The sequence below is a fragment of the Saccopteryx leptura genome, chromosome 2 (genome assembly GCF_036850995.1).
Source record: "Saccopteryx leptura isolate mSacLep1 chromosome 2, mSacLep1_pri_phased_curated, whole genome shotgun sequence".
Lineage (NCBI taxonomy): Eukaryota > Metazoa > Chordata > Mammalia > Chiroptera > Emballonuridae > Saccopteryx > Saccopteryx leptura.
In genome coordinates this window covers 286,189,582-286,213,955 of record NC_089504.1, presented here as the reverse complement: position 1 = coordinate 286,213,955, position 24,374 = coordinate 286,189,582, and the positions used below count along the sequence as shown (strand labels likewise).

Sequence of the window (24,374 nt, the reverse complement as noted above, 5' to 3'; positions counted from 1 at the left end):
AAAAGGTTAGAAAAACAACAACAAAACAACCCCTCCCCCCAAAAAACCCAAAAGGAAGGATATGATAAAGATGAAAGCAGAAATCAGTAAAGTAGTCAACAGATGAAATAGAATCAGTAAAGCCAACTTGTTTTTTTAGGCAAGTAAAATAGATAAATCTCTGATAAGAATGACAAAGAGAAAGAAAGCACAAATAAAAATAGAATAGAGCCCTTGCTAGGTAGCTCTGTTGTTAAGAACGTCGTCCCAATACACAAAGGTTACACAGAGGTCTTGGGTACAGGTTCAATCCCTGGTCAGGACACATACAAGAACAGATCGATATTTCTCTCTCTTTCTCAAATCAATCAATAAATTTTTTAAAAGTAGAATGGAAAAGTGTAGCTAATTACAGAAAGAACAGTGATTACAATGATAAGAGAATATCACCTTAATATTACAACTTAATGTCAGTAATTTTGGAAATGCACCACAAGACAAATTTTTTAAGAATACTCTTATTAGGCCATGGCTGGTTGGCTTAATAAGAGCATCGGCCCAATGTGTAGATGTTCCAGGTTTGATTCCCAGTCAAGGCACACAGGAGAAGCGACCATCTGCTTTTCCACCCCTCCTCCTCTTCTTTCTCTCTCTCTCTCCCTCTCAAAACAAAAACAAAAACAAAATAACAACACACACACACACACACTCGAAAGAGTAAAGAAAAAACCTTCAAAAACCCCTATAGAAAAATAAGCCAGCCCTGGCCGGTTGGCTCAGCAGTAGAGCGTTGACCTGGAGTGTGGGGGACCCGGGTTCGATTCCCGGCCAGGGCACATAGGAGAAGCGCCCATTTGCTTCTCCACCCCTCCCCCTCTCCTTCCTCTCTGTCTCTCTCTTCCCCTCCCGCAGCCAAGGCTCCACTGGAGCAAAGATGGCCCGGGCGCTGGGGATGGCTCCTTGGCCTCTGCCCCAGGCGCTAGAGTGGCTCTGGTCACGGCAGAGTGACGCCCCGGAGGGGCAGAGCATCGCCCCTGGTGGGCAGAGCGTAGCCCCTGGTGGGCGTGCCGGGTGGATCCCGGTCGGGCGCATGCGGGAGTCTGTCTGACTGTCTCTCCCCGTTTCCAGCTTCAGAAAAATACAAAAAATAAAATAAAATAAAATAAAAAAAAAAAGAAAAATAAGCCAGACCCTGGCCGGTTGGCTCAGTGGTAGAGTGCCGGCCTGGCGTGCAGGAGTCCCAGGTTCGATTCCTGGCCAGGACACACAGGAGAAGCGCCCATCTGCTTCTCCACCCCTCCCCCTCTCCTTCCTCTCTGTCTCTCTCTTCCCCTTCCGCAGCCAAGGCTCCACTGGAGCAAAGCTGGCCCAGGCGCTGAGGATGGCTCCATGGCCTCTGCCTCAGGCACTGGAATGGCTCTGGTTGCAATGGAGCAATGCCCCAGATGGGCGGAGCATCGCCCCCTAGTGGGGATGCTGAGTGGATCCCGGTCGGGCGCATGCGGGAGTCTGACTGCCTCCCCATTTCCAACTTCAGAAAATACGAAAAAAGGGGGGGGAAAAAGAAAAATAAGCCAAAGACAAATAGGAATTTCATAGAAGAGGAAATAAAATGACCAATACAAATATGAAATGATGCTCAATTGCATTTGAAATGAGGATTTCAAATAAAGACCACAATGAGATTTATAACCACTAGATTGGTAACATTAAGAAGTCTGATGACTCAGCATGCTGTAAAGGATACAGATCAATGGCAACTCTTAGATATTGCTGGTGGGAGTGGAAACAATTTGTCATCTTGTTAAAGTGAACATCTATGCATTCTATGACCCAAGAATTCCACTCCTAGGTATATAGCATGGAGAAATTCTTGCAAATGTGTACTAAGAGATGGATACAATAATACTCATAGTGACATACTTCATAATGGCAAAGAATGGAAATTAACCACCTGACCTGAGGTGGTGCAGTGGATAAAGAGTCAACCTGGAATGCTGAGGTCGCTGGTTCAAAACCCTGAGCTTGCCCGGTCAATGAAGCAACTACTATGATTTGATGCTTTCTGTTTCTACCCCCTCCCCTGTATTTAAAAAATCAATTAAAATAAAAAAGAATGTAGGCCCTGGCCGGTTGGCTCAGTGGTAGAGTGTCGGCCTGGTGTGCAGAGGTCCCGGGTTCGATTCCCAGACAGGGCACACAGGAGAAGCGCCCATCTGCTTCTCCACCCCTCCCCCTCTCCTTCCTCTCTGTCTCTCTCTTCCCCTCCCGCAGCCAAGGCTCCATTGGAGCAAAGATGGCCCGGGCGCTGGGGATGGCTCCTTGGCCTCTGCCCCTGGCGCTAGAGTGGCTCTGGTCGTGGCAGAGCGACGCCCCAGAGGGGCAGAGCATCGCCTCCTGGTGGGCAAAGCTTCGCCCCTGGTGGGCGTGCCAGGTGGATCCCGGTAGGGCGCATGTGGGAGTCTGTCTGACTGTCTCTCCCCGTTTCTAGCTTCAGAAAAATACACACACACACACACAAAAATGGAAATTATCCAAATGTCCATCAACGGAAGAATGGGATGAAAATGGGCCCTGGCTGGTTGGCTCAGCAGTAGAGCGTCGGCCTGGCATGAGGGGGACCCGGGTTCAATTCCCGGCCAGGGCACATAGGAGAAGCGCCCATTTGCTTCTCCACCCCCCCCCTCCTTCCTCTCTTTCTCTCTCTTCCCCTCCTGCAGCCAAGGCTCCATTGGAGCAAAGATGGCCCGGGTGCTGGGGATGGCTCCTTGGCCTCTGCACCAGGCGCTAGAGTGGCTCTGGTTGCGGCAGAGCAATGCCCCGGAGGGGCAGAGCATCGCCCCCTGGTGGGCAGAGCATCGCCCCTGGTGGGCCTGCCCAGTGGATCCCGGTCGGGTGCATGCGGGAGTCTGTCTGGCTGTCTCTCCCCGTTTCCAGCTTCAGAAAAATACAAAAAAAAAAAAAAAAGAAAATGAATGAACAATGATAAAAATGGAGCCTTGGCTGCGGGAGGGGAAGAGAGAGACAGAGAGGAAGGGGGAGGAGGGTGGAGAAGCAAATGGGCGCTTCTCCTATTTACTTTTAAAACTAGTTTTGCCCTGGCTGGATTGCTCTGTTGGTGAGAGCAGCATCCCAAAGCACAGAGGTTGCCTGTTCGATCCCTGGTCAGAGTACATACAGCAACAGACCAATGTTCCTGTCTCTTTTTCTCTTTCCCCCTTTCTCTCTAAAATCAATAATTTTTTTAAATTTAAAAAATAAAAATAGTTTTAACACAAATATATGCATTATCTAATATTATACTTTTTCTTGTTTCTGAATTTAAAAACAATGATGTTATAGTGTACAAAATCTTCTATAATTTGCATTTTCATTTAATATTCTGTTTCTGATTTTTATCTTTGTGTTGCAGCTGCAATTGCGGGAAGAAACAAAAAACCCAAAACATATAGACAAAGGAAAATCAAAGAAGAGACTGCTTAATGAGTAGATGGAGAGAGGAGGGAAATCAGAGCAGGAAGGCAGAGAAAAATACTAGGGAAAAGGGGGAAAGAAGAAAACATACAGAACTAAGAAGGGGAAGTGGGCAGGAGAAGAGAAAGGCAGAAGAGAGGGAAAGCAGTAATGAAGGAATGGAGGAAAGAAGAGGAAAAAGAAACTTATTTCTCATGCTGGTTCTGTGTGCTAGTCTCTGTACTGGGCACTTTGACAACTATTCTTCATCTAACAATCACTTTTTTTATTTTTTACAGAGACAGAGAGAGAGAGTCAGAAAGGGATAGACAGGGACAGACAGACAGGAACAGAGAGATGAGAAGCATTAATCAGTAGTTTTTCGTTGTGCATTGCAACGCCTTAGTTCAGGGATCCCCAAACTATGGCCCGCAGGCCACATGCAGCCCCATGAGGCCATTTATCCAGCCCCGCTGCACTTCCGGAAGGGGCACCTCTTTCATTGGTGGTCAGTGAAAGGAGCATAGTTCCCATTGAAATACTGTTCAGTTTGTTGATTTAAATTTACTTATTCTTTATTTTAAATATTGTATTTGTTCCTTTTTTTTTTTTTTTTTTTTACAGAGACAGAGAGAGAGTCAGAGAGAGGGATAGACAGACAGGAACGGAGAGATGAGAGGCATCAATCATTAGTTTTTTGTTGCGCATTGCGACACCTTAATTGTTCATTGATTGCTCTCCCATATGTGCCTTGACCGTGGGCCTTCAGCAGACCGAGTGACCCCTTGCTAGGGCCAGCGACCTTGGGTCCAAGCTGGTGAGCTTTGCTCAAACCAGATGAGCGCGTGCTCAAGCTGGCGACCTCGGGGTCTCGAACCAGGGTCCTTGGCATCCCAGTCTGATGCTCTATCCACTGCACCACCGCCCAGTCAGGCCCGTTTTGGTTTTTTACTTTAAAATAAGATATGTGCAGTGTGCATAGGGATTTGTTCATAGTTTTTTTATAGTCTGGCCCTCCAACGGTCTGAGGGACAGTGAACTGGCCCCCTGTGTAAAAAGTTTGGGGACCCCTGCCTTAGTTGTTCATTGATTGCTTTCTCATATGTGCCTTGACTACGGGCCTTTAGCAAACCGAGTAACCCCTTGCTCAAGCCAGTGACCTTGGCTCTAAGCTGGTGAGCTTTTGCTCAAACCAGATGATCCCGTGCTCAAGCTGGAGACCTCGGGGTCTCAAACCTGGGTCCTCAGCATCCCAGTCCAACACTCTATCCACTGTGCCACCGCCTGGTCAGGCTAACAATCACTTTTTTTTTTTTTTTATTCATTTTTTTTTTTTTTTTTTAGAGAGGAGAGGGAGAGACAGAGAGAAAGAGAGAGAGCAGAGACAGAGAGAGAGAAGTGGGGGAGGAGCTGGAAGCATCAACTCCCATATGTGCCTTGACCAGGCAAGCCCAGGGTTTCGAACCAGCGACCTCAGCATTTCCAGGTCGATGCTTTATCCACTGCGCCACCACAGATCAATCACTTTTTTTTTTAATTTATTCATTTTAGAGAGGGAGAGAGAGAGAGACAGAGAGAGAGAGAGAAGGGGGAGGAGCTGGAAGCATCAACTCCCATATGTGCCTTGACCAGGCAAGCCCAGGGTTTCAAACCGGTGACCTCAGCATTTCCAGGTTGACGCTTTATCCACTGCGCCACCACAGGTCAGGCCTAACAATCACTTTTAAAGATCATTTTTATTATCCTGATTTTTAGAAAGTTGAAATAAATTGTTCAGCTGGTAAATGAAGGATCTAGGAGTCAGTTTGATTCTGAAATCCTGTTCTTTCTACCATACCACATTGAAATGAGGGTAAGAGAGACATGCAGAGATGCTGATGGGAAAAATAGATGAGGGGATAAGATGGGTCCTGCTGCTCCCCTAATAGGCTGTAACAGCCCCTTTTAATCGGCCTCTCTCCCATACTGCAGGTACCTGAGCAATAAGGCTGGAGTTGGTTTCCCTGGCCATCTAGAGGAAGAGCTGGAAGGGAGGCAGTCTTTTAGTCACTGAGCGTGAGACATTTCTGCGTACTCAGAGACTGTTAGCTTGCTAACCAAGTGGTGTCTCTGAGCCCTTGTGTACCCTCAGCGGCCCATGGGTCCTGGTTTGAGATCCTCCAGTTACATCCCTTAAGCCAGAAGGCTGAGCAATCTCTGTATTTCTCATCCAATAACCCTCTGATTATCTTTCTAGAGAACTATTGTCTTTAGAGTAACAGATGCCTAGTTTCATTCCCACAAATAATAAATTCAGCTTCAAATCTGAGAAGTGGTTGTAACAACAAGGGGAACAGGGGCCTTTTAATGAGAGGAGAACAGAGATTCCCACATCAGCACAGAGACACAGGCCCATAAAGGGAGAAACAGAGAGTTTTAGAGAAAAGAGACAGAGGCAGAAGACCAAGGGTGGGAGGCTGAGTGTGCAGGCCCAGGGAGCAGACAGAGGGGTATAGGCAATAGATTCAGATTCGGTCAGATGGAGTCAGAGTGATGCCTGGGCAAAGAGACCCAGAAGCTGGCAGAACAGAAGAGGCAAAGAGTGGTGGCTGGACAGGCAAGGGGGCAGGAGGAAGGGGAGGGGGCAAGGGGTTCCCTGGGGATTTGTCCATCCATACCATACTAGAAGGTTGGCCACCTTGGTGCTGCAGTTCCAGAAATGTGTCCAAGTCCTCTTGGCTTTGCAGTAAGGGGGCTTCCTGGGGGCCTGTGCATCCCAATGCCTGCAGTTTGCTCCTGAAACACACATTGCCACCACGGCCCTCTGTATTCAGTGGCCAGTGACAGGCACCAGGGAGGAACACCGCCTCAGCCCAGCTCCGTTGCTTTGCCCCCAGCCCAGCCCTTCCTGTTGGCATAGGTGCAGCCCAGGCCCACACTGGTCTCCCTCCCTTTGGGGCTGTGCTTTGGCAGAACTGCAGAGCAGGCTGCAGGCAAGTGTGGCCTCTTGTGGTCAAAAGACAGTACTGCCTTCCAGAAGAAAGCCAACTTTTGTCTCTACTCATCTAAATGGTGTACCCAGGGAATCCCTTCTCTCTTTACCGAGGGGGCAGAATTAATGCCTGATCATAAAAGATGACACCTGGAAGACCTGAAGTACAGTTGGCACCACGTACAGGGTACTCATGGCATCTCTGCCTTCAGCCAGCTATTAGGAAGGTGCCATGAGTCTTGCAGGCAAGGTTTTTCACTAGAGTTCTGGCCCAAGCCATTTCTTGGACAAGGCACAGGGTCCTCTCCCCTCACCCTGCCCAAGAGCTAGAAGAAGTTGGCCTATTCACCAGAGCTAAAGTAACTTGTGCGACAAGACCACTGCCAAAGCAGAGAGACAGGGCTCTCCCATCACAAGCAGGCCCTCACAATGACCACTCACACTGAACTTTTCATGCTGACCCCTGGGTCTTTGCTTTCTGACTTCCTTTGTCTTTGGGAAAGTGGTCAGGGATTTTCCAGGAGAGGGAAAAGAGATGGGTCCCTGACTTCCGGTCTGCCAAGCATATGCAGACCTCTGAGCAAGTCGCTCTTGCCCGTTGCAGGGCTGCACTATGATATCCAAGACATCTTGGGTCTGCCTCAGCCTGGAACCAGCAAGTAGGCAGCAATTTGGAAGAAGCCAGTTCAATGCCCCAGCCCTGGGATCACTTCTCTCAAAAAAACTCCCACAGTTTCCTCATATGTAAAATAAGGAGATTGGGTCATATGATCCCTGAGTCCCTTCCAGCATTGAACCTTCGTGTGGTTCTTTGAAACCCAAGTAGGAAATGGAGGCAACAAGACCCAAGTGTCCTGATACCCCACCTCCATAGCTCCCCTTCTCTATTCCCACCCACCTGCCCTTGAGGCCAGGTAGGAACAAGGAGCTAAAAACACTAGGGGCCCTGGTCGATTGGCTCGGCGGTAGAGCGTCGGCCTGGCGTGTGGGGGACCCGGGTTCGGTTCCCGGCCAGGGCACATAGGAGAAGCGCCCATTTGCTTCTCCACCCCCCCTCCTTCCTCTCTGTCTCTCTCTTCCCCTCCCGCAGCCGGGGCTCCATTGGAGCAGGGATGGCCCCGGGCGCTGGGGATGGCTCCTTGGCCTCTGCCTCGGACGCTGGGGTGGCTCTGGTCGCGGCAGAGCGACGCCCCGGAGGGGCAGAGCATCGCCCCCTGGTGGGCGTGCCGGGTGGATCCCGGTCGGGCGCATGCGGGAGTCTGTCTGACTGTCTCTCCCCGTTTCCAGCTTCGGAAAAGTACAAAAACAAAACAAAACAAAACAAAACATAAAAACACTAGGGAAGAGTGGCCCTGGCCAGTTGGCTCAGCGGTAGAGCATCGGCCTGGTGTGCGGGGGACCCAGGTTCGATTCCCTTCCAGGGCACACAGGAGAAGCACCCATTTGCTTCTCTACCCCACCCCCTCCTTCCTCTCTGTCTCTCTCTTACCCTCCCGCAGCCAAGGCTCCATGGGAGCAAAGATGGCCCGGGTGCTGGGGATGGCTCCTTGGCCTCTGCCCCAGGCGCTAGAGTGGCTCTGGTCTCGGCAGAGCGACACCCCAGAGGGGCAGAGCATCGCCCCCTGGTAGGCAGAGCATCGCCCCCTGGTGGGCAGAGCGTCGCCCCTGGTGGGCGTGCCGGGTGGATCCCGGTCGGGCGCATGCGGGAGTCTGTCTGACTGTCTCTCCCCGTTTCCAGCTTCAGAAAAATACAAAAAAAAAAAAAAAAAAACCACTAGGGAGAGCTGTGTTTTGAAAGGTGGATCCATCTTCCCCCAGGTCCATCTTCCCCAAGGACTCGCCCAGGTTCTACACCTCTAGGGAAGGAACCAGGGACCCAGGTATCTTTAATTCAAGTGGTTCCTTTCCAACCAGGTCTAGGAATTAAGGGAAATAGGGACCGGAAAGCCCCTGGGGATTTACCTGCTCAGTGGATCCTGGTGCTCCCTGTCTGGCCCCCAACTATGTCTTTTGAAGGAGTCATAGCTGTGGGTATGGGCACGGAAAGCCCCCGATCTTCGAAGGGGTACAGCATGGAAGGCATCTCTCCCCTTCTTTTTCTCTTCCGCCTTCTCCTCTTCCTCCAGCTGCTCTCTGGATTCACCCGCAGACAGGCAGCAGGGAATACGGTCTTGGGGCACCAGGTCTCCACCTGTGAGGGACACCTCTGGGACGTCTCTGTTCATGAGAGGCACATACAGGCCAGTCTGAGTCAAGAAGACAGAGAAGGGTGAGCCAAGTTCTAGAACTCTGGAACCTTGTAACTAGAAAGGTGTCACAATTAGTCAGGCCTAGAGCGTGGAGTCACCATCCCTTTACTGAGCCACAGAGTCGGAGAGTGGCTGACTCAGGGTCCCATCAGGAGTTAACTGAGGAGCCAGGTCCAGGAGTTGGGTTTTCTGACACCCAGTCTAGTGTTATTATTCCATTTAGTGAGCACCTATGTGGCAGAAAACCAAACCAAGCAAAGAGAAATAGACATTGTTCTTGTCCTCAAGGAATTTAGTCTAGTGAGTGACACGTGTGCGGTATGCGTGTGTGCATGGGTATACATGTACACGTGCACACAGACAGAAATACAAGTCACAAATGACTAACTTGCCAGAGTATGTCAATTGCCACTAGAGATGTTTTAACAAAAGTCTTTGTGCTATCAAAGGAATGAGTGTATATAACCAGTTGCAGGATTCAAAAAAGGGAAAACAGGAAATAGCCTTTGAGATGGGCCTGGAGGGGTGGAGTGGTTAGGATTTGGCCCAGTTGGAGAGGGAGGAGTCTAAGCAGATAAAGCAGTCTGAGAAAAGGTTCATGAGTGAGAAAGTACTATGATTTCTTCTCAGACTGATCACATGGGGAGGAAGAGCACCATTACGACCCCTCCCACAGAGCAGAGAGAAGGGCTCTAACATCAATCACGGGGCAGTTCCCTCTCTCTCCCGAGTGGGCATTGTTCTCACAGCCCAACACTTCTGGCTGCCACCAGGGCTTGCCTCGGTGTATCTCAAAGATAAGAACTCTCAAGTGCCCTTAAAGTTGAAAATGATAAGCCCATTCCAGGAAGAAGTACCAAATTCCAGAGCACCAAGGTGTTGAAGGGGTGGGGAGGGAACTTACAATTACTGCATATCTCTGAACAACTCACTTCCAGATCCAGTCTCTCTAGACCTTCTGCTAGAATGAGTCTCCCAGGCGCCCCTTCTCCCAGGACCACTCCCAGCTACTGCGTGCGATGTTGGGAGTACCCAGGAGGACCAGGAAGCAGTGAGCCAGAAAACTGCCTCCTCCCAAGCTTTCCGTGAGGGTGTCAGACCTACTTACTCCAAGTTATCTGGTTAACCCACTCCACCCAGGAGAGTCCAAGTTGTTGGAAAAATTGTTCCTTCATTCTACTTTTCTTTTTTTTTTTTTAATTTAGAGGAGAGAGAGAGAGAGATTGAGAGAGAGACAGAAGGTGGGGAGGAGCAGGAAGCTTCAACTCCCATATGTGCCTTGACCGTGCAAGCCCAGGGTTTTGAACCGGCAACCTCAGCATTCCAGGTCGATGCTGTATCCATTGCACCACCACAGATCTGGCCTTTCATTCTACTTTTTTCTTTTTTTTTTTTTTTTTTTTCTTTTTTCTGAAACTGGAAACAGGGAGAGACAGTCAGACAGACTCCCGCATGCGCCCGACCGGGATCCACCCGGCACGCCCACCAGGGGGCGACACTCTGCCCACCAGGGGGCGATGCTCTGCCCATCCTGGGTGTTGCCATGTTGCGACCAGAGCCACTCTAGCGCCTGAGGCAGAGGCCACAGAGCCATCCCCAGCACCCGGGCCATCTTTGATCCAATGGAGCCTTGGCTGCGGGAGGGGAAGAGAGAGACAGAGAGGAAAGCGTGGCGGAGGGGTGGAGAAGCAAATGGGCGCTTCTCCTGTGTGCCCTGGCCGGGAATCGAACCCAGGTCCTCCGCACGCTAGGCCGACGCTCTACCGCTGAGCCAACCGGCCAGGGCCCTCATTCTACTTTTGCCTCTGTCATTTCTATCTATATCGATATAGATATTTTTTAAGATTTCATTTATTCATTTTAGAGAGGGGGGAGTGAGAAAGAGAGAGAGAGAGAGAGAGAAGGGGGAAGGAGCAAGAAGCATCAACTCCCATATATGCCTTGACCAGGCAAGCCTAGGGTTTTGAACCGGCAACCTCAGCATTCCAGGTCGATGCTGTATCCATTGCGCCACAACAGGTCAGGCTGCCTCTGTCATTTCAACCTGTGCACTGCTCCCATGTCCCTTAGGACTGCTGAGAAGATGCTTTTGCCTATCAGAGGGAAGGAAGGAGACAGTGCTCAGGCCTCTGCTGTGCCATTTTGCCCTGATGGGTAGGTCTAAGGATAAATAAGAAGAGGCTCAGGAAACCCCTGTGCCCATCCATAATCATGACAGCTGGAAGCAATGTAGAGAGCACCCCTCAGCAGCCATTGGGAAAGATCCTCTCTCTCCTTGTCAACAGACCTGGGCTTCCTGCCATCTGATGTGCTGTTGTAAATAGGATAGGTAGATCTGCAGGGAGAAGGGCAGAGCCTGAGGGCCAGGGCACTGTCCCTGCCAACCAGTGGTTTCCAAAACTAAGTTCTGGGGGTGTGGAGGGTTCACAAAAAGTAAAAGTGAGGCAGTAGTGGAGGGAAGAGTAGGAAGTGGAGATGCTGATCAGGAAGAAAGGAATGGGGACTTGGAACAAGACATAAATTGAGGGGCACTGAGGGAACACTGTGAGAATCCTGGGTCTGGCATGTAGTGACCTCACAGAAGAGAAAACACTGCTTGAGCTACACCCCCTGTACCCAGCCTCTATCCTCTATCCTTGCCCCAGTTCTGCCCACAAAGCCGGATTTGGCAAGTTTGTAAGGATGTTGACAGACTTGAATGATAATGTATGTAATGTGACTAACATTGTGCTTGAACCATATTATTTACTTAATAAATAATACTATTATTGTTTTTATTATCTAGAGGCAGAGAAACAAGATAGTGCCATAGAGAAATGGAGAGCTGGACAGAGAAAGGCCCAACACAGAAGCAGAATAGGTATCATAAGATGGTTACTCCACCATCTTCTCTTTTTTTATATACAGTGTGTCTGTAAAGTCACGGTGCACTTTTGACCAGTCACAGGAAAGCAACAAAAGACGATAGAAATGTGAAATCTGCACCAAATAAAAGAAAAACCCTCCCAGTTTCTGTAGGATGATGTGGCAGCATGTGCACATGTGCAAATGATGACATAACACCGTGTATACAGCAGAGCAGCACATGGCCATGCCAGTTGAGATGTGGATGGTACAGAGGAAAGTTCAGTGTTTTCTGTGAATCGCTAAATTCGAATCTGTGACCAAAGTGCAACATGAATATCGGCACGTTTATAACGAAGCGCCACCACATAGGAATAACATTACTCGGTGGGATAAGCAGTTGAAGGAAACCGGCAGTTTGGTGGAGAAACCCTGTTCTGGTAGGCCATCAGTCAGTGATGAGTCTGTAGAGGCTATACGGGATAGCTACCTAAGGAGCCCTAAAAAAATCTGTGCATGAGCCCACATTGAACTGCACTGAATAGGTATGAAACTGGGAGAGTTTTCCTTTTATTTGATGCAGATTTCACATTTCTATCATCTTTTGTTGCTTCCTATGACCAGTCAAAAGTGCACCATGACGTTACAGACACATTGTATATGTATATTTTAACCCTATTTTTTTTCTGCAGGGATAGAGAGAGAGTCAGAGAGAGGGATAGATAGGGACAGACAGACAGAAAAGGGGAGAGATGAGAAGCATCAATCATCATTTTTTCGTTGCGACACCTTAGTTGTTCATTGATTGCTTTCTCATATGTGCCTTGACCACGGGCCTTCAGCAGACCGAGTAACCCCTTGCTCGAGCCAGCAAGGTCCAAGCTGGTGAGCTTTTTGCTCAAGCCAGATGAGCCCACGCTCAAGCTGGCAACCTTGGGGTCTCGAACCTGAGTCCTTCCACATCCCAGTCCAACGCTCTGTCCACTGTGCCACCGCCTGGTCAGGCTATTTTAGCCCTATTTTAATGATAGGAAAACTGAGGTTCAGAAACATTGTTACTAAGCCCAGATCATTTTGTTCATAAAATGGAGAACACAGATTCACATCCAGGCTTTTTTCCTTCAGAATTCTTTCTTTCTCATAAAGTAACTCTAATTTCCATTTTCTGAGTTCTAATTCGTATATGAGCAGTAGGTTGGAGGGAAGAGTGGAAGGACCAACTCTAGGAACAGGCAACAAGGGATGCATTAGCATAAAGCAGTGATGAACTGAGAGCTGTTAATTTCCCTGGAAGTGGCTCCTGTAGGGTTGCAGAAATCCTTGCCGATGGGGAAAAACTTGAGCTTACTTCAGTTTGTTTCTTTACTCTGCCCTTTAAATCTTTATTTGTATTTCTCAAGGACCTCAATATTATTAGAGATACTGAGAGAACTTTGTAGTATTTATCTTTACTACAAGTAATTTTCTTTCTAAAATATAAGAACTCTCTATCTGCTTCAATAGTGATAGATTCACTTAAAAGGTCAACCTAAAAATAAGACCATAGAAATCAAAAGCTGTATTTGAAGTACATGTACCTGTTTGGGTATTTGGATTACATTTCAATAATCCTCTACCTAATGAGAGAAGGTAACATGTGATTTGCAAAATAGAGTGAAGGCTGTTTGCCTGAATGTGGTTATTTATTTGTTATCATATAATTAAATTTAATTATAGAATTAAATTTTATTATTTGCTCATTTGTGTTCTTACTTCGAAATTATTGTTAATATTTGGTATGTGGAGCAAAGAAAACAGTATGTGTGCTTAAACACACACACACATATATAGACAGTAAATATATAAAGTGCTTAGTTTGATTACTGGCCTATAGAAAGTCCTCAATAAATTGTGGCAGCAATTTTTTAAAAATTATTTTTAGCCACCTGTGGTGGTGCAGTGGATAAAGCGTCGACCTGGAAATGCTGAGGTCGCCGGTTCGAAACCCTGGGCTTGCCTGGTCAAGGCACATATGGGAGTTGATGCCTCCAGCTCCTCCCCCCTATCTCTCTCTCCTCTCTCTCTCTCCTCTCTAAAATGAATAAATAAAATAAAAACAAAATAAAATAAAAATTATTTTTATTTATTTATTCATTTTAGAGATGAGAGGCAAAGAGAGAGAGAGAGAGAGAAGGGGGGAGGAGCAGGAAGCATCAACTCCCATATGTGCTTTAACCAGGCAAGCCCAGGGTTTTGAACTGGTGACCTCAGTGTTCCAGGTCAATGCTTGATCCACTGTGCCACCACAGATCAGGCACGTGGCAGCAATTTTTATAATTCTCACTAATATTCTCTCTCACAAAGTTTTGTATAGTGCCTTGCTTTACAACCACTTGAGTTCAGAATACTGGGTCCTCTCTCCTCCCTTCTCTGTCTTTAGCATACACTTGGCTGAATCTTTTTCTTTTTTCTTTGTGACAAGAGACAAAAAGAGTCAGAGAGAGGGACAGACAGACAGGAAGGGAGAGAGATGAGAAGCATCAATTCCTCGCCGTGGCACCCTAGTTGTTCATCAATTGCTTTCTCATACTTGCCTTGACCAGGGGGCCACAGCAAACCAAGTGACCCCCCACTCGAGCCAGTGACCCTAGGCTCAAGATGGTGAGCAGCATTCAAACTAGAGTCAAGCTGGTGAGCAGCACTCAAACTAGACGAGCCAGCACCCAAGCTGGCAACCTTGGGGTCTTGAACCTGGGTCCTTCCGCATCCCAGTCTGACACCCCATCCACTTAGCCACCGCCTGGTCAGGCTACACTTGGCTGAATCTTATTCCTACACAACTGACCGCAGATAGTTGTTGGACACCTATTATATTCCCACTGTTCAAACTGGTTTTTGAAAACCCTAACATAACAAACAACAGCAAATGTATAACAAGTAAAGCCCTGCCCCCATTTTTCCTGTTCCAATCCTCACTACCAGATATGCATTAGACTTCATACCTAACCACAAAATCATTTTTTAAATATATTTTTAAAATTTTTATTTATTCATTTTTATTTTATTTATTCACTTTTAGAGAGGAGAGATAGAGGGAGAGAGAGAGACAGAGAGAGAGAGAGAGGAGAGAGAGACAGAGAGAGAGAGAAGGGGGAGGAGCTGGAAGCATCAACTCCCATATGTGCCTTGACCAGGCAAGCCCAGGGTTTTGAACCGGTGACCTCAGCATTTCCAGGTCGACGCTTTATCCACTGCACCACCACAGGTCAGGCTATTTATTCATTTTTAGAGAGAGAGGAGAGAGCAAAAGAGAAGGGGGAGGTGCAGGAAGCATCAGCTCCCACATGTGCCCTGACTAGGCAAGCCCGGGGTTTCAAACCAGCGACCTCAGCATTCCAGGTTGACGCTCCATCCACTGCGCCACCACAGGTGGGGCCATACATTCTTATGAACCTAGAAATCTTGATATTCTACAAAGAAAACTCCGGGGTATGAGAAGAGGGAAATTCCCGTTGTCTACCCAAGGCATGTAGATGACTTCCCACAGATTTCTCTACAGGGCAGATTTATTACACATATATTTGGAACTGTGTCTCTTTTAAGGATCAAAGGTCTAGAAAACCCTTACCTGAAAGGTGAGCCTACCAAAATGAGAATATACTATACTCAAAACCCTCATACTGGACTGCGAACTTCTGGTCTCTCCTGCTGCTGAGCATGCACCACAAATGCCAGGCTTCTTACATGCGTCTTTAGTTCTCTATCTCTTTAAAAAGAGAAAGAATAAATAACCCGAGAGTCTAGAGGTCATGGCTGTAATGGGGACTAGTTATCACAAATAACTTCTGATAGAATACAGTGCACACAACCAGAACAAGAAGGAGCAACAAGAAATAGTTTTTCTGTCCTTTGGGCCTCTGGTGTACCATGACGGAGCTGTCCTCTTCCAAGAGAAGGGAAGGACAAAGTCACCCCTGGTACTTTTAAAGCAGAATGGTTGGCAAACTGTGTAGTCTGTGGGCCAAATCTGTCCTATCTTTTCTGAATGGTTGAAAAAGAAATCAAAAGAAGAATACTACTTTGTGACACATAAAAATGATATAAAGTTTAGGCCCTGGCCGGTTGGCTCAGCTGTAGAGCGTCGGCCTGGCGTGCGGGGGACCCAGGTTCGATTCCCGGCCAGGGCACATAGGAGAAGCGCCCATTTGCTTCTCCACCCCTCTGCCACGCTTTCCTCTCTGTCTCTCTCTTCCCCTCCCGCAGCCAAGGCTCCATTGGAGCAAAGATGGCCCGGGCGCTGGGGATGGCTCCTTGGCCTCTACCCCACGCGCTAGAGTGGCTCTGGTCTCGGCAGAGCAACGCCCCGCCCCGGAGGGGCAGAGCATCGCCCCCTGGTGGGCAGAGCTTCGCTCCTGGTGGGCGTGCCGGGTGGATCCCGGTCAGGCGCATGTGGGAGTCTGTCTGGCTGTCTCTCCCCGTTTCCAGCTTCATAAAAATACAAAAAAATAAAAAAAATAATAAAAAAATAAAAATATATATATATAAAATGATATAAAATTTAAATTTCAGTGCTCATAACATTTTTTTAGAACACAGCCATACTCATTCATTTACATATGATCTGTGGCTGTCTTTGCATTACAACAGCAAAAAATGGTAGTTGCAACAGAGATCATGTGGCCCACAAGCCTAAAATATTTGTTATCTGGGTTTTTACAGATAAAGTTTGCCAATTTCTTACAGCAACTGGGTCTCAAAATCTTAGGAAGGAGGAAAAAGAGATCAAAGAAAGACATTAAAGCTCTCTGCACACCAACCAGTCTTTCTGCCACAAGCTGGGGCGAGGAGGAGCACTGAAAACCCCAACATACCCATTTCCTAAACAGCCTCTGGAGCCTACAGGGGGGAGAACGTTAACCTATGAGCACCTACATAACCTTGTAGGACCCTCACCATTTCTTAGAATACATCACTAGCCCTATTTTCCATTTGAAGAAACAGGCAGCACAGAAGGGTAAAATAACTAGAAGGTCACAGGGCTGTAGGAAGTGGAGCTGAGTTTTCAAAGCAAATCCATCACACTATAGGGCAGGGGTCCCCAAACTACGGCCCGGCCCGCTGAGGCCATTTATCCGGCCCCAACCGCACTTCCAGAAGGGGCACCTCTTTCATTGGTGATCGGTGAGAGGAGCATAGTTTAAATCAGTTTGTTGATTTAAATTTACTTGTTCTTTATTTTAAATATTGTATTTGTTCTCATTTTGTTTTTTTACTTTAAAATAAGATATGTGCAGTGTGCATAGGGATTTGTTCATAGTTTTTTTTATGGTCTGGCCCTCCAATGGTCTGAGGGACAGTGAACTGGCCCCCTGTGTAAAAAGTTTGGGGACCCCTGCTATAGGGCCTGATTCTTTACTGAAACCAAAAGAGAAGCAACCAAAGAGAGCAAGTAGCTAGCTTTGAAAGAAACCTGGCAATGTTGTTATTATTCATCACCCCACATTCCACCCACCCTGACCCCAGCCAAGAAAAGAAGAAACTTCTAAAGAAATTAGATGGAGGCTCCAAAAAAGTTAAATTTGTCCTTTCTACTCCCTCTGTTATCTTAGAAATCTGAATGAGGCCACAGGGCAGGCAGGGCTCTGCCTGTGCCAGCAAACACTGGAGATAGTAACTGCTGCTGGCAACCACACAGCCCTTCTGCAGCCTGCGGGGCTCCCTGGGTCTGGTATTGGGATCCTAAATCTTCTGAGGGGGCAACAACGTGCAAGACCCAGAGAACCAGATAGTAAAGAATGGGAGCGAGAGGCCTGCTGGCTCTCCTCCTGGTTTCCCAGGTTGGGGAGGGCAGTGGCAGATCATAGAAAACCCTTTGATGGTTCAAAATTTAACCTACCTGTTTCTTCTGTAGAAAGTAAACCATGAATCCAACAGTGTCTGCAAAGTGGGCTAAAGGAGCGCTTCTCTTAGCCTTAGCCTCAGATGAAGAAGGCCCCAGTAACCACAGTTCCTTCCCACCCTGCTCCCCGGACACCCCACTTTATGGCAGGTCATAGCAACTGAGTCTCTGTCTCCCCTCCTCACCCTGATGGCCATGTCACTACTCTATTTCTCAGTGTAAGACATATGAGATTTTGACATGTGTTACACAATGGTGTTCTAAAATTTACTCTCCTTCTCTGACTTCCCTGTCAACGGCCAAAAAATCAAATAAAAGGCAAAGAGGATTTGTTCATTCAGGTATCAGGCACAGAGAAGAGACCCCAGTAGGATCTATGCATAAATACAATGGTGGGACATGTATACCATCCCTTAGTGGGACAGGGCTAAATACAGGCAAAAGTCATCTGCCCATATCAGCTTCCAGGTTGACTTCCAAGAGGCACCAACCTGCTTCCAGGGCTCACAGGGCAGAGTTATTGATTCCAAAGTTCAAAGTTGGAGAGTCAGGCATTCCCAGTCCCTGAACTAACCACACCTCCTTCTTCTCAGTCAGCAATCAGGCATCTCAAACAACCACCCTAAATAACCCCCACCTCTTTGATAAACTAGGCTCACAAATTAGTCAGGAATTTTGCTGCTCTATTCTTCCAAGTGTGAGCACTTTTTAAAAAAAATTGTTTTGCAAACCAAGCCTACGTTTGCAAAATCCCCTTCTTTCTTTCTGCTGGGCCTTTTTAAATTTTTTTAATTTAAAGATTTTATTTATTTATTTTAAAGAAGAGAGAGAGAGAGAGAGAGAGGGAGGAGGAGCAGGAAGGACCAACTTCCATATGTGCCTTGACCAGGCAAGCCCAGGGTTTTGAAACGGCGACCTCAGCATTCCAAGTCGATCCTTTATCCACTGCGCCACCACAAGTCAGGCTTTTTTTTTTTTTTTTAGAGAGAGAGAAAGGGACAGACAGGGACAGACAGACAGAAAGGGAGAGAGATGAGAAGTGGTGAGAAGCATCAAGTCATAGTTGCAGCACCTTAGTTGTTCATTGATTGCTTTCTCATATGTGCCTTGGCCGGGGGGCTCCAGCTGAGTCAGTGACCCCTTGCTAAGCCAGAGACCTTGGGCTTCAAGCCAGAGACCAATAGGGTCATGTCTATGATCCCATGCTCAAGCCGGCGACCTTGGGGTTTCGAACCTGGGTCCTCAGCATCCCAGGCTGACGCTCTGTCCACTGCAACACTGCCTGGTCAGGTTCTGCTGGCCTTAATGCTTACTGGGACCCAGAGTAGCCCGTGATGTGTGGGGGATATGAAAGAGAGGGAGAAACCAACCAGTCCTCTCCTACCTGCCCCTGCCAGTTTCTTGGCATGTTTTATGGGTACTGTGCCAGAGAGGCAAGAGAGGGTCTGAGGTTCAGAGCGACACACCTGAGAAGACTTTGGCCACTGTGTCCCAGGGAATTAACCCATTAGATCCCAGGGGACAGCTAAAAGTAGTGGGAAGAATAGGAAACCCCTAATCTGATAGGTACAATAATCTAAAATCAGAACATCCCTGGCTGCAGGTATGAGTTGGTGGCCTTTTAAATTTCACAATTAACCCCCAGGGATAAAGGAACAATGTTAGGCCCTAGAGGAAGAGGACTGTAAATGAATTGGATATCAAGGTTCTGAAATCTCAGAGCCATCCTTCCTGTCCATACCTCCTGAGTAAGAAAAGAGACCAGAAGACAACATAATGGACTTTGGTGTCAGAGGAACTTGAGTCTGAACCCCAGTCCTACAATTTATCTCAATTTACAAGCGTTAGTTGTTTAACTTCTCTAAACCTCATCTTTATTTACTTTATTGATTGATTTTAGAGAAAGGAAGGGAGAAAGAGGGAGTATGGGGGGGGGGGGAGATCAATCTGTTATTCCACTTATTTACACATTCATTGATTTCCTGTATGTGCACTAACCAGGGATGGAACCAGCAGCCTTTTGGAGATGAGGCTCTAACTGAGCTACACGGCCAGGGGCTAAACCTCATCCTTAATATAGGGGTTATGGTATGTCAACCCCATGGATGGTGAAGACTGTGACTGTATATGAAGGGTTTGATACCACTTGCCATACAAGTAGTTAAGTGTTAACTGTTGTCCATAACTGTGATTCCCTATTTGCAAGCGTACACACACACACACACACACACACACACACACACACACACACAGCCCCCTAATTTAAAATGGGAGCTGAATGGAAAGGGCTGGTAGAGAAGCTACAAACAGCTCTGGACGTTTCTTCCTGGGGCACAGGGAGTGCTTGAAGACCTCTGCTTCTGGGGGAATGCCCATTTATAGGGTAAGGACCCAGGGAAAAAGGGAAACTCACCAGACCTGGGAGATAGCCCAAAGACGGGGCACCTGTCTCTGCCCTCAGCCGGTGATTTCAATATAGGTAAAAATCTTGCTTCAGGTAGCCCCTCTAAGAATCCAGTCCAGCACCTTAATAGGTGTGCCTCTCTCTTGGTCCTTTTAAGGGAAGGACTCATGATCCAGAAGTTTGCATAGGAGACAGGGGGCACTCATTCCAGTCCAGACTAGCTGCCTCTTCAATTACTCTAGCACTTCCCTTCCCCGCCCAACTTTAAACACCCTACAGTGCTGCGAGCAGGCCTTTAACTCCTTGGGTGCCACTGCTGGTGCTGAGGATTCCTTGGTCCCCTATCTTTAGAATTCCTTGGACAAAGGGTGGCCACCAGATTTCAGGCTCTTGTGGAAATAGGTAGAGGAAGTCAAGCTGAGGTCACCCTGAGGGGACAGCTAGCTATGTGGGAACATGACATCCTAGGGAACGTTCGCCCTCCCTCCAGCAGGGACAGGGTGAAGCTAAGGGGAGAAAAAGATTATCTCAGGGAAAGACCCACAGCTGGAAACTTACTTAACAACAAGGTCCTATCGGGGTCAGGGAGGCCCTTTGCCCTCTCTCAAATTTGGCTTCAAAATTGCTTGTTGTTCCCTTTAAGAGGCAGGTTCAGCAGGGGTAGAGGAAGAATAATTGGATTTTTTTTTTTTTTTTTTTTTGATTGAGAAGTGGGGAGGCGGGGAGGCAGGGCAGCAGGGAGGCAGAGAGACATACTCCAGCATGTGCCCAGACCTGGGGCAAGCCCCCTACAGGGCAATGTTCTGCCCATTTGGGAATGCTGCTCCATTGCTCTGCAACTGAGCTATTTCAGCAAAGGAGGGAAGGCCATGGAGCCCTCCTCAGTGCCTTGGGCCAAATTGCTGGAACCACTTGAGCCATGGCTGTGGGAGGGGAGGAGAGAGAGAGAGAGAGAGAGAGAGAGAGAGAGAGAAAGAGAAAGGGAAATGGGAGTGGGAGTTGGGGGGGGGGGGGGAAGGGGTGGAGAAGCAGATGGTCACTTTTCCTGTGTGCCCTGGCTAGGAACCGAACCTGAGAATTCCACACCCCGGCCAACACTCTACTGCTAGGCAACTGGCCAGGGCCAAGACTGGATTTTCTGTGATGTTGGGAGGAGCCCTTACAGTGAGTGGCAGCTACATCTGAGGCAGGCCCTCTCTTCAGCGCACAGGAACATGGTAACCAAGTGGCTCAGCATATACACGGCTCTGGCTTGCTCCACCATTGTTGTGGACACCAGGTGCAGGATATCTGACCAGCTCCCCCACCCCCTTCCCTGATAACAGCTTAGGGGGACTGACTCACCCTCACTTCCCTGGGGCAGAGGACAGCATGGGCAGACATTGGACTTCCTGAGGTAATGAGGAGCCCTTCTGCTGACAGCCCTGTTGGAGTTGGAAGACCTTGCCTGGCTCTGCCAACTCACTAGTTATGAGGCCTTGGAGAAGTCACTTATTAGCCTTGTTTCTTCATCTGTAAAATGGGGGTGTTAAATGAGATGTGTGCAAATAGTGACACACAAGTGCTGGGCCCATCTTAGTTATTCAATAAATAAGCTAGCTGCCACTTGCTGTGACCTTGGATAAGCCACTTCACTGTCTGTGCCTTTCCTGATCCATTAAATAAGAGGGTTAAATGAGGTGATCCATGGTCTATGCTTGCTCAAAAATTCTTACTCTGGGTGAAAGGAATAGGGCAGCTACTTCCAGAATTAGAAACTGTGCACCTTTTCCTACCTGGCTGGGCCTCAAACCACATGATGGGCAACAGGGTTAGCTTCTCACTTCACAACATGGCAAAACACCTGCCTCATTTTACTGGTGGTGGTGGGGGTCCTCAAAATCCTCTAATTAAACAATCTCGTGATGGTTCAGATGAGGACACGGGCTCCAGGAGGGGACTGCTTTACCTTAGGTCAGACAGCCAGTGAGTGGTAGATGGGGATGGGGGGACACCCAACATTGCTCCCCATTTGTGGTCATTGCTGCTTCCACCACCCCAAGCCGCTGCATTACTTCCAGTTTCTTAGAAATTCTTACACCTGTTTCCCATTGACTTTCTTCAAGTAGAGTCCCACAGCATAGTATGTGAAGAAGGTGGAAATCCAGGCACCTGGTTCCTCCTGGTACCAGGACTGGGTGTATGTATGGGTGAGCAGATGGCGGCTGAAAGTTTGGATGACGTGGGAGGAGCAGACGGCTGGTTTTCAGGGTGAGATCTGGAACATGTTGGCAGCTGGGTTACTCTCTCTATTGCCTTTTAGAGAGAAGCCCCTCAGTGTTGGTACCCAACCTCCAGGAAGGATGTGGGACCAGGGCTTACATTCCCTTTCCCATGCAGACCTGCAGGCAACCTGGAGATCAGGGTTCCCCACCTTCCGAGGGTGCTTTCCATTACAGCGAAGGACTGCTGTCTGCAGTGAGCTCCTCCCACTCAGTTACCTCAAGTTACCAGGCTTCAATCACAAAGCCAACGAGTATTCCAGCTAAGGCTGCCTATAGATTTTAGAGGCTCTTATATTCTCCAAGCCCACTACTTATGGGAGGCTCAAATTCCATCCCGACTCCAGTGAAAATGGATCTCTTCAGAGAGGAAGTATCTGGTTTAGGCCCCTTTTCAAGGTGCCTGTGACTCTAACCGCCTTCACAATGCTTCTCTTGTTATCCATCGGGCCTCCTCCCCACCCACCCCACCCCACCTGTCTCCTTCATTCTAACAAGGACCAGGACACAAAGTGCCGAGTTCTGTGAGGAAAGGTAAAGATTGCACCAGCTTTTGGGAAAAGGAGCGCTTCTCAGTTCAGACTGAGGAGGGAGGAAAGCTCTTCTGTCACCTTCCAGTTAGGAAGCTTATCCTGTCCTCTAAAGAATACCTCCTCCTACATACAGGTTAACTCATTCTGTTTTCAGTGGGGACCACACAGATGGAAAAGTGTGCTCCCTCCTCCCAACACTAATACTTCATAGTCCTAGAGAATAAGATGATACCTATCAAACCAGCTCCTTTTTCCTGTCCTTGGGGTTCTCAGTCCCAAGCTTCTGACCCATTGCTTTCTCCCCCATTCAGTCCCAGGTCTCCACCAGGAACACAATGACAACAGCAAATATATCCTCCTCGCCCTCTCACCTGGCCAGTCCTGGGGTGTCCAAGCCACAGCCCATGAAGGAGGGATGTGAGCTGGTGAAGGGCTACTCCATTTGGAGCCTCCCGTTGTCTCCATGTCCTTTTCATCCTTCCTGGGGCCCAGACTCCACTACTGGGCAAAGGAAAGGTTAAACTGGTTGGGCAGCACCCCCCCCCCATCCCCAGCAGAATCTAAACTGAGAAACTTGGTGGCAGGAACAAAGCGGGTGTTTGTTGGCCTTCTCCCCTGCCTGGGAGGCTGTTCTCGGACCACGGCATTCTTGGGTTGGACAGAGTCAGCTCAGAGTGGCTTCTCCCCACTGCTGCTGCAGCAAAAACCACTGTCTCTCCATAGGCCATGCTCAGGGAACAACTCAGGGTATCCCGGTGCTTCTGCCAGGCCAGAGCTCAAAACAGAGACATTAAAAATAAATTCAAGTTCAAGAAAAACTAGTTCTTAAATAGAGGGAGGACTAGAAGCCCTGGCCAGACAGCTCGGTTGGTTAGAGCAGGGGTCCCCAACCCTCGGGGGCCACGGACCGGTACCAGTCGTGGGCCATTTCATACCGGTCCGCAGAGAAAGAATAAATAACTTACATTATTTCCATTTTATTTATATTTAAGTCTGAACGATGTTTTATTTTTTAGTCTTTTTTTTTTTTTTTTTTTTGTATTTCTCTGAAGCTGGAAACGGGGAGAGACAGACAGACTCCCGCATGCGCCCGACCGGGATCCACCCGGCACGCCCACCAGGGGGCGATACTCTGCCCCTCTGGGCGTCACTCCGCCAAGACCAGAGCCACTCTAGCACCTGGGGCAGAGGCCAAGGAGCCATCCCCAGCGCCCGGGCCATCTTTGCTCCAATGGAGCCTTGGCTGCAGGAGGGGAAGAGAGAGAGGAAGGAGGGGGGGGTGGAGAAGCAAATGTGCGCTTCTCCTATGTGCCCTGGCCGGAAATCGAACCCGGGTCCCCCGCACACCAGGCCGACGCTGTACCACTGAGCCAACCGGCCAGGGCCGATGTTTTATTTTTTAAAAATGACCAGATTCCCTGTTACATCCGTCTAAGACTCACTCTTAATGCTTGTCTCGGTCACGTGATACGTTTATCCATCCTACCCTAAAGGCCGGTCCGTAAAAATATTTTGACATTAAACCGGTCCATGGCCCAAAAAAAGTTGGGGACTACTGGGTTAGAGCATCATCCTGATACACAAAAGTTGTGGGTTTGATCCCTGGTCAGGATACACAGGAACAAATCAATGTTTCTGTCTCTCTGTTCCTTGTCTTGCTCTAAAAAAATCAATAAAGTAAAAAACATTTTTTAAAAAGAGACCTGATTTGGCCTGACCAGGCAGTGGCGCAGTGGATAGAGCATCGGACTGGGATGCGGAAGGACCCGGGTTTGAGACCCTGGGGTCGCCAGCTTGAGCGC

The 24,374-nt window shown here is 48.3% G+C and overlaps 1 protein-coding gene across 2 annotated transcripts in view; it reads right to left on the bottom strand.

The window, feature by feature from the left end:
• ARHGEF2 (Rho/Rac guanine nucleotide exchange factor 2) overlaps positions 1–19,923 on the bottom strand; it is a 59,316-nt gene extending 39,393 nt beyond the window's left edge. Inside the window, exons 1-3 of one of the 2 annotated variants that reach the window (XM_066362226.1) lie at positions 19,788–19,923; positions 8,366–8,649; positions 6,090–6,207 (exon numbers count right to left, since the gene is read on the bottom strand). In XM_066362226.1, the coding sequence (XP_066218323.1) occupies positions 6,090–6,207; positions 8,366–8,628 (381 nt within the window). In that variant the 5' untranslated portion in view covers positions 8,629–8,649; positions 19,788–19,923. Of the gene's footprint in view, positions 1–6,089; positions 6,208–8,365; positions 8,650–19,787 lie in introns of those variants that run through there. The other variant, XM_066362221.1, reaches the window with a different exon arrangement.
• Between the last annotated feature and the right edge of the window lie 4,451 nt (positions 19,924–24,374).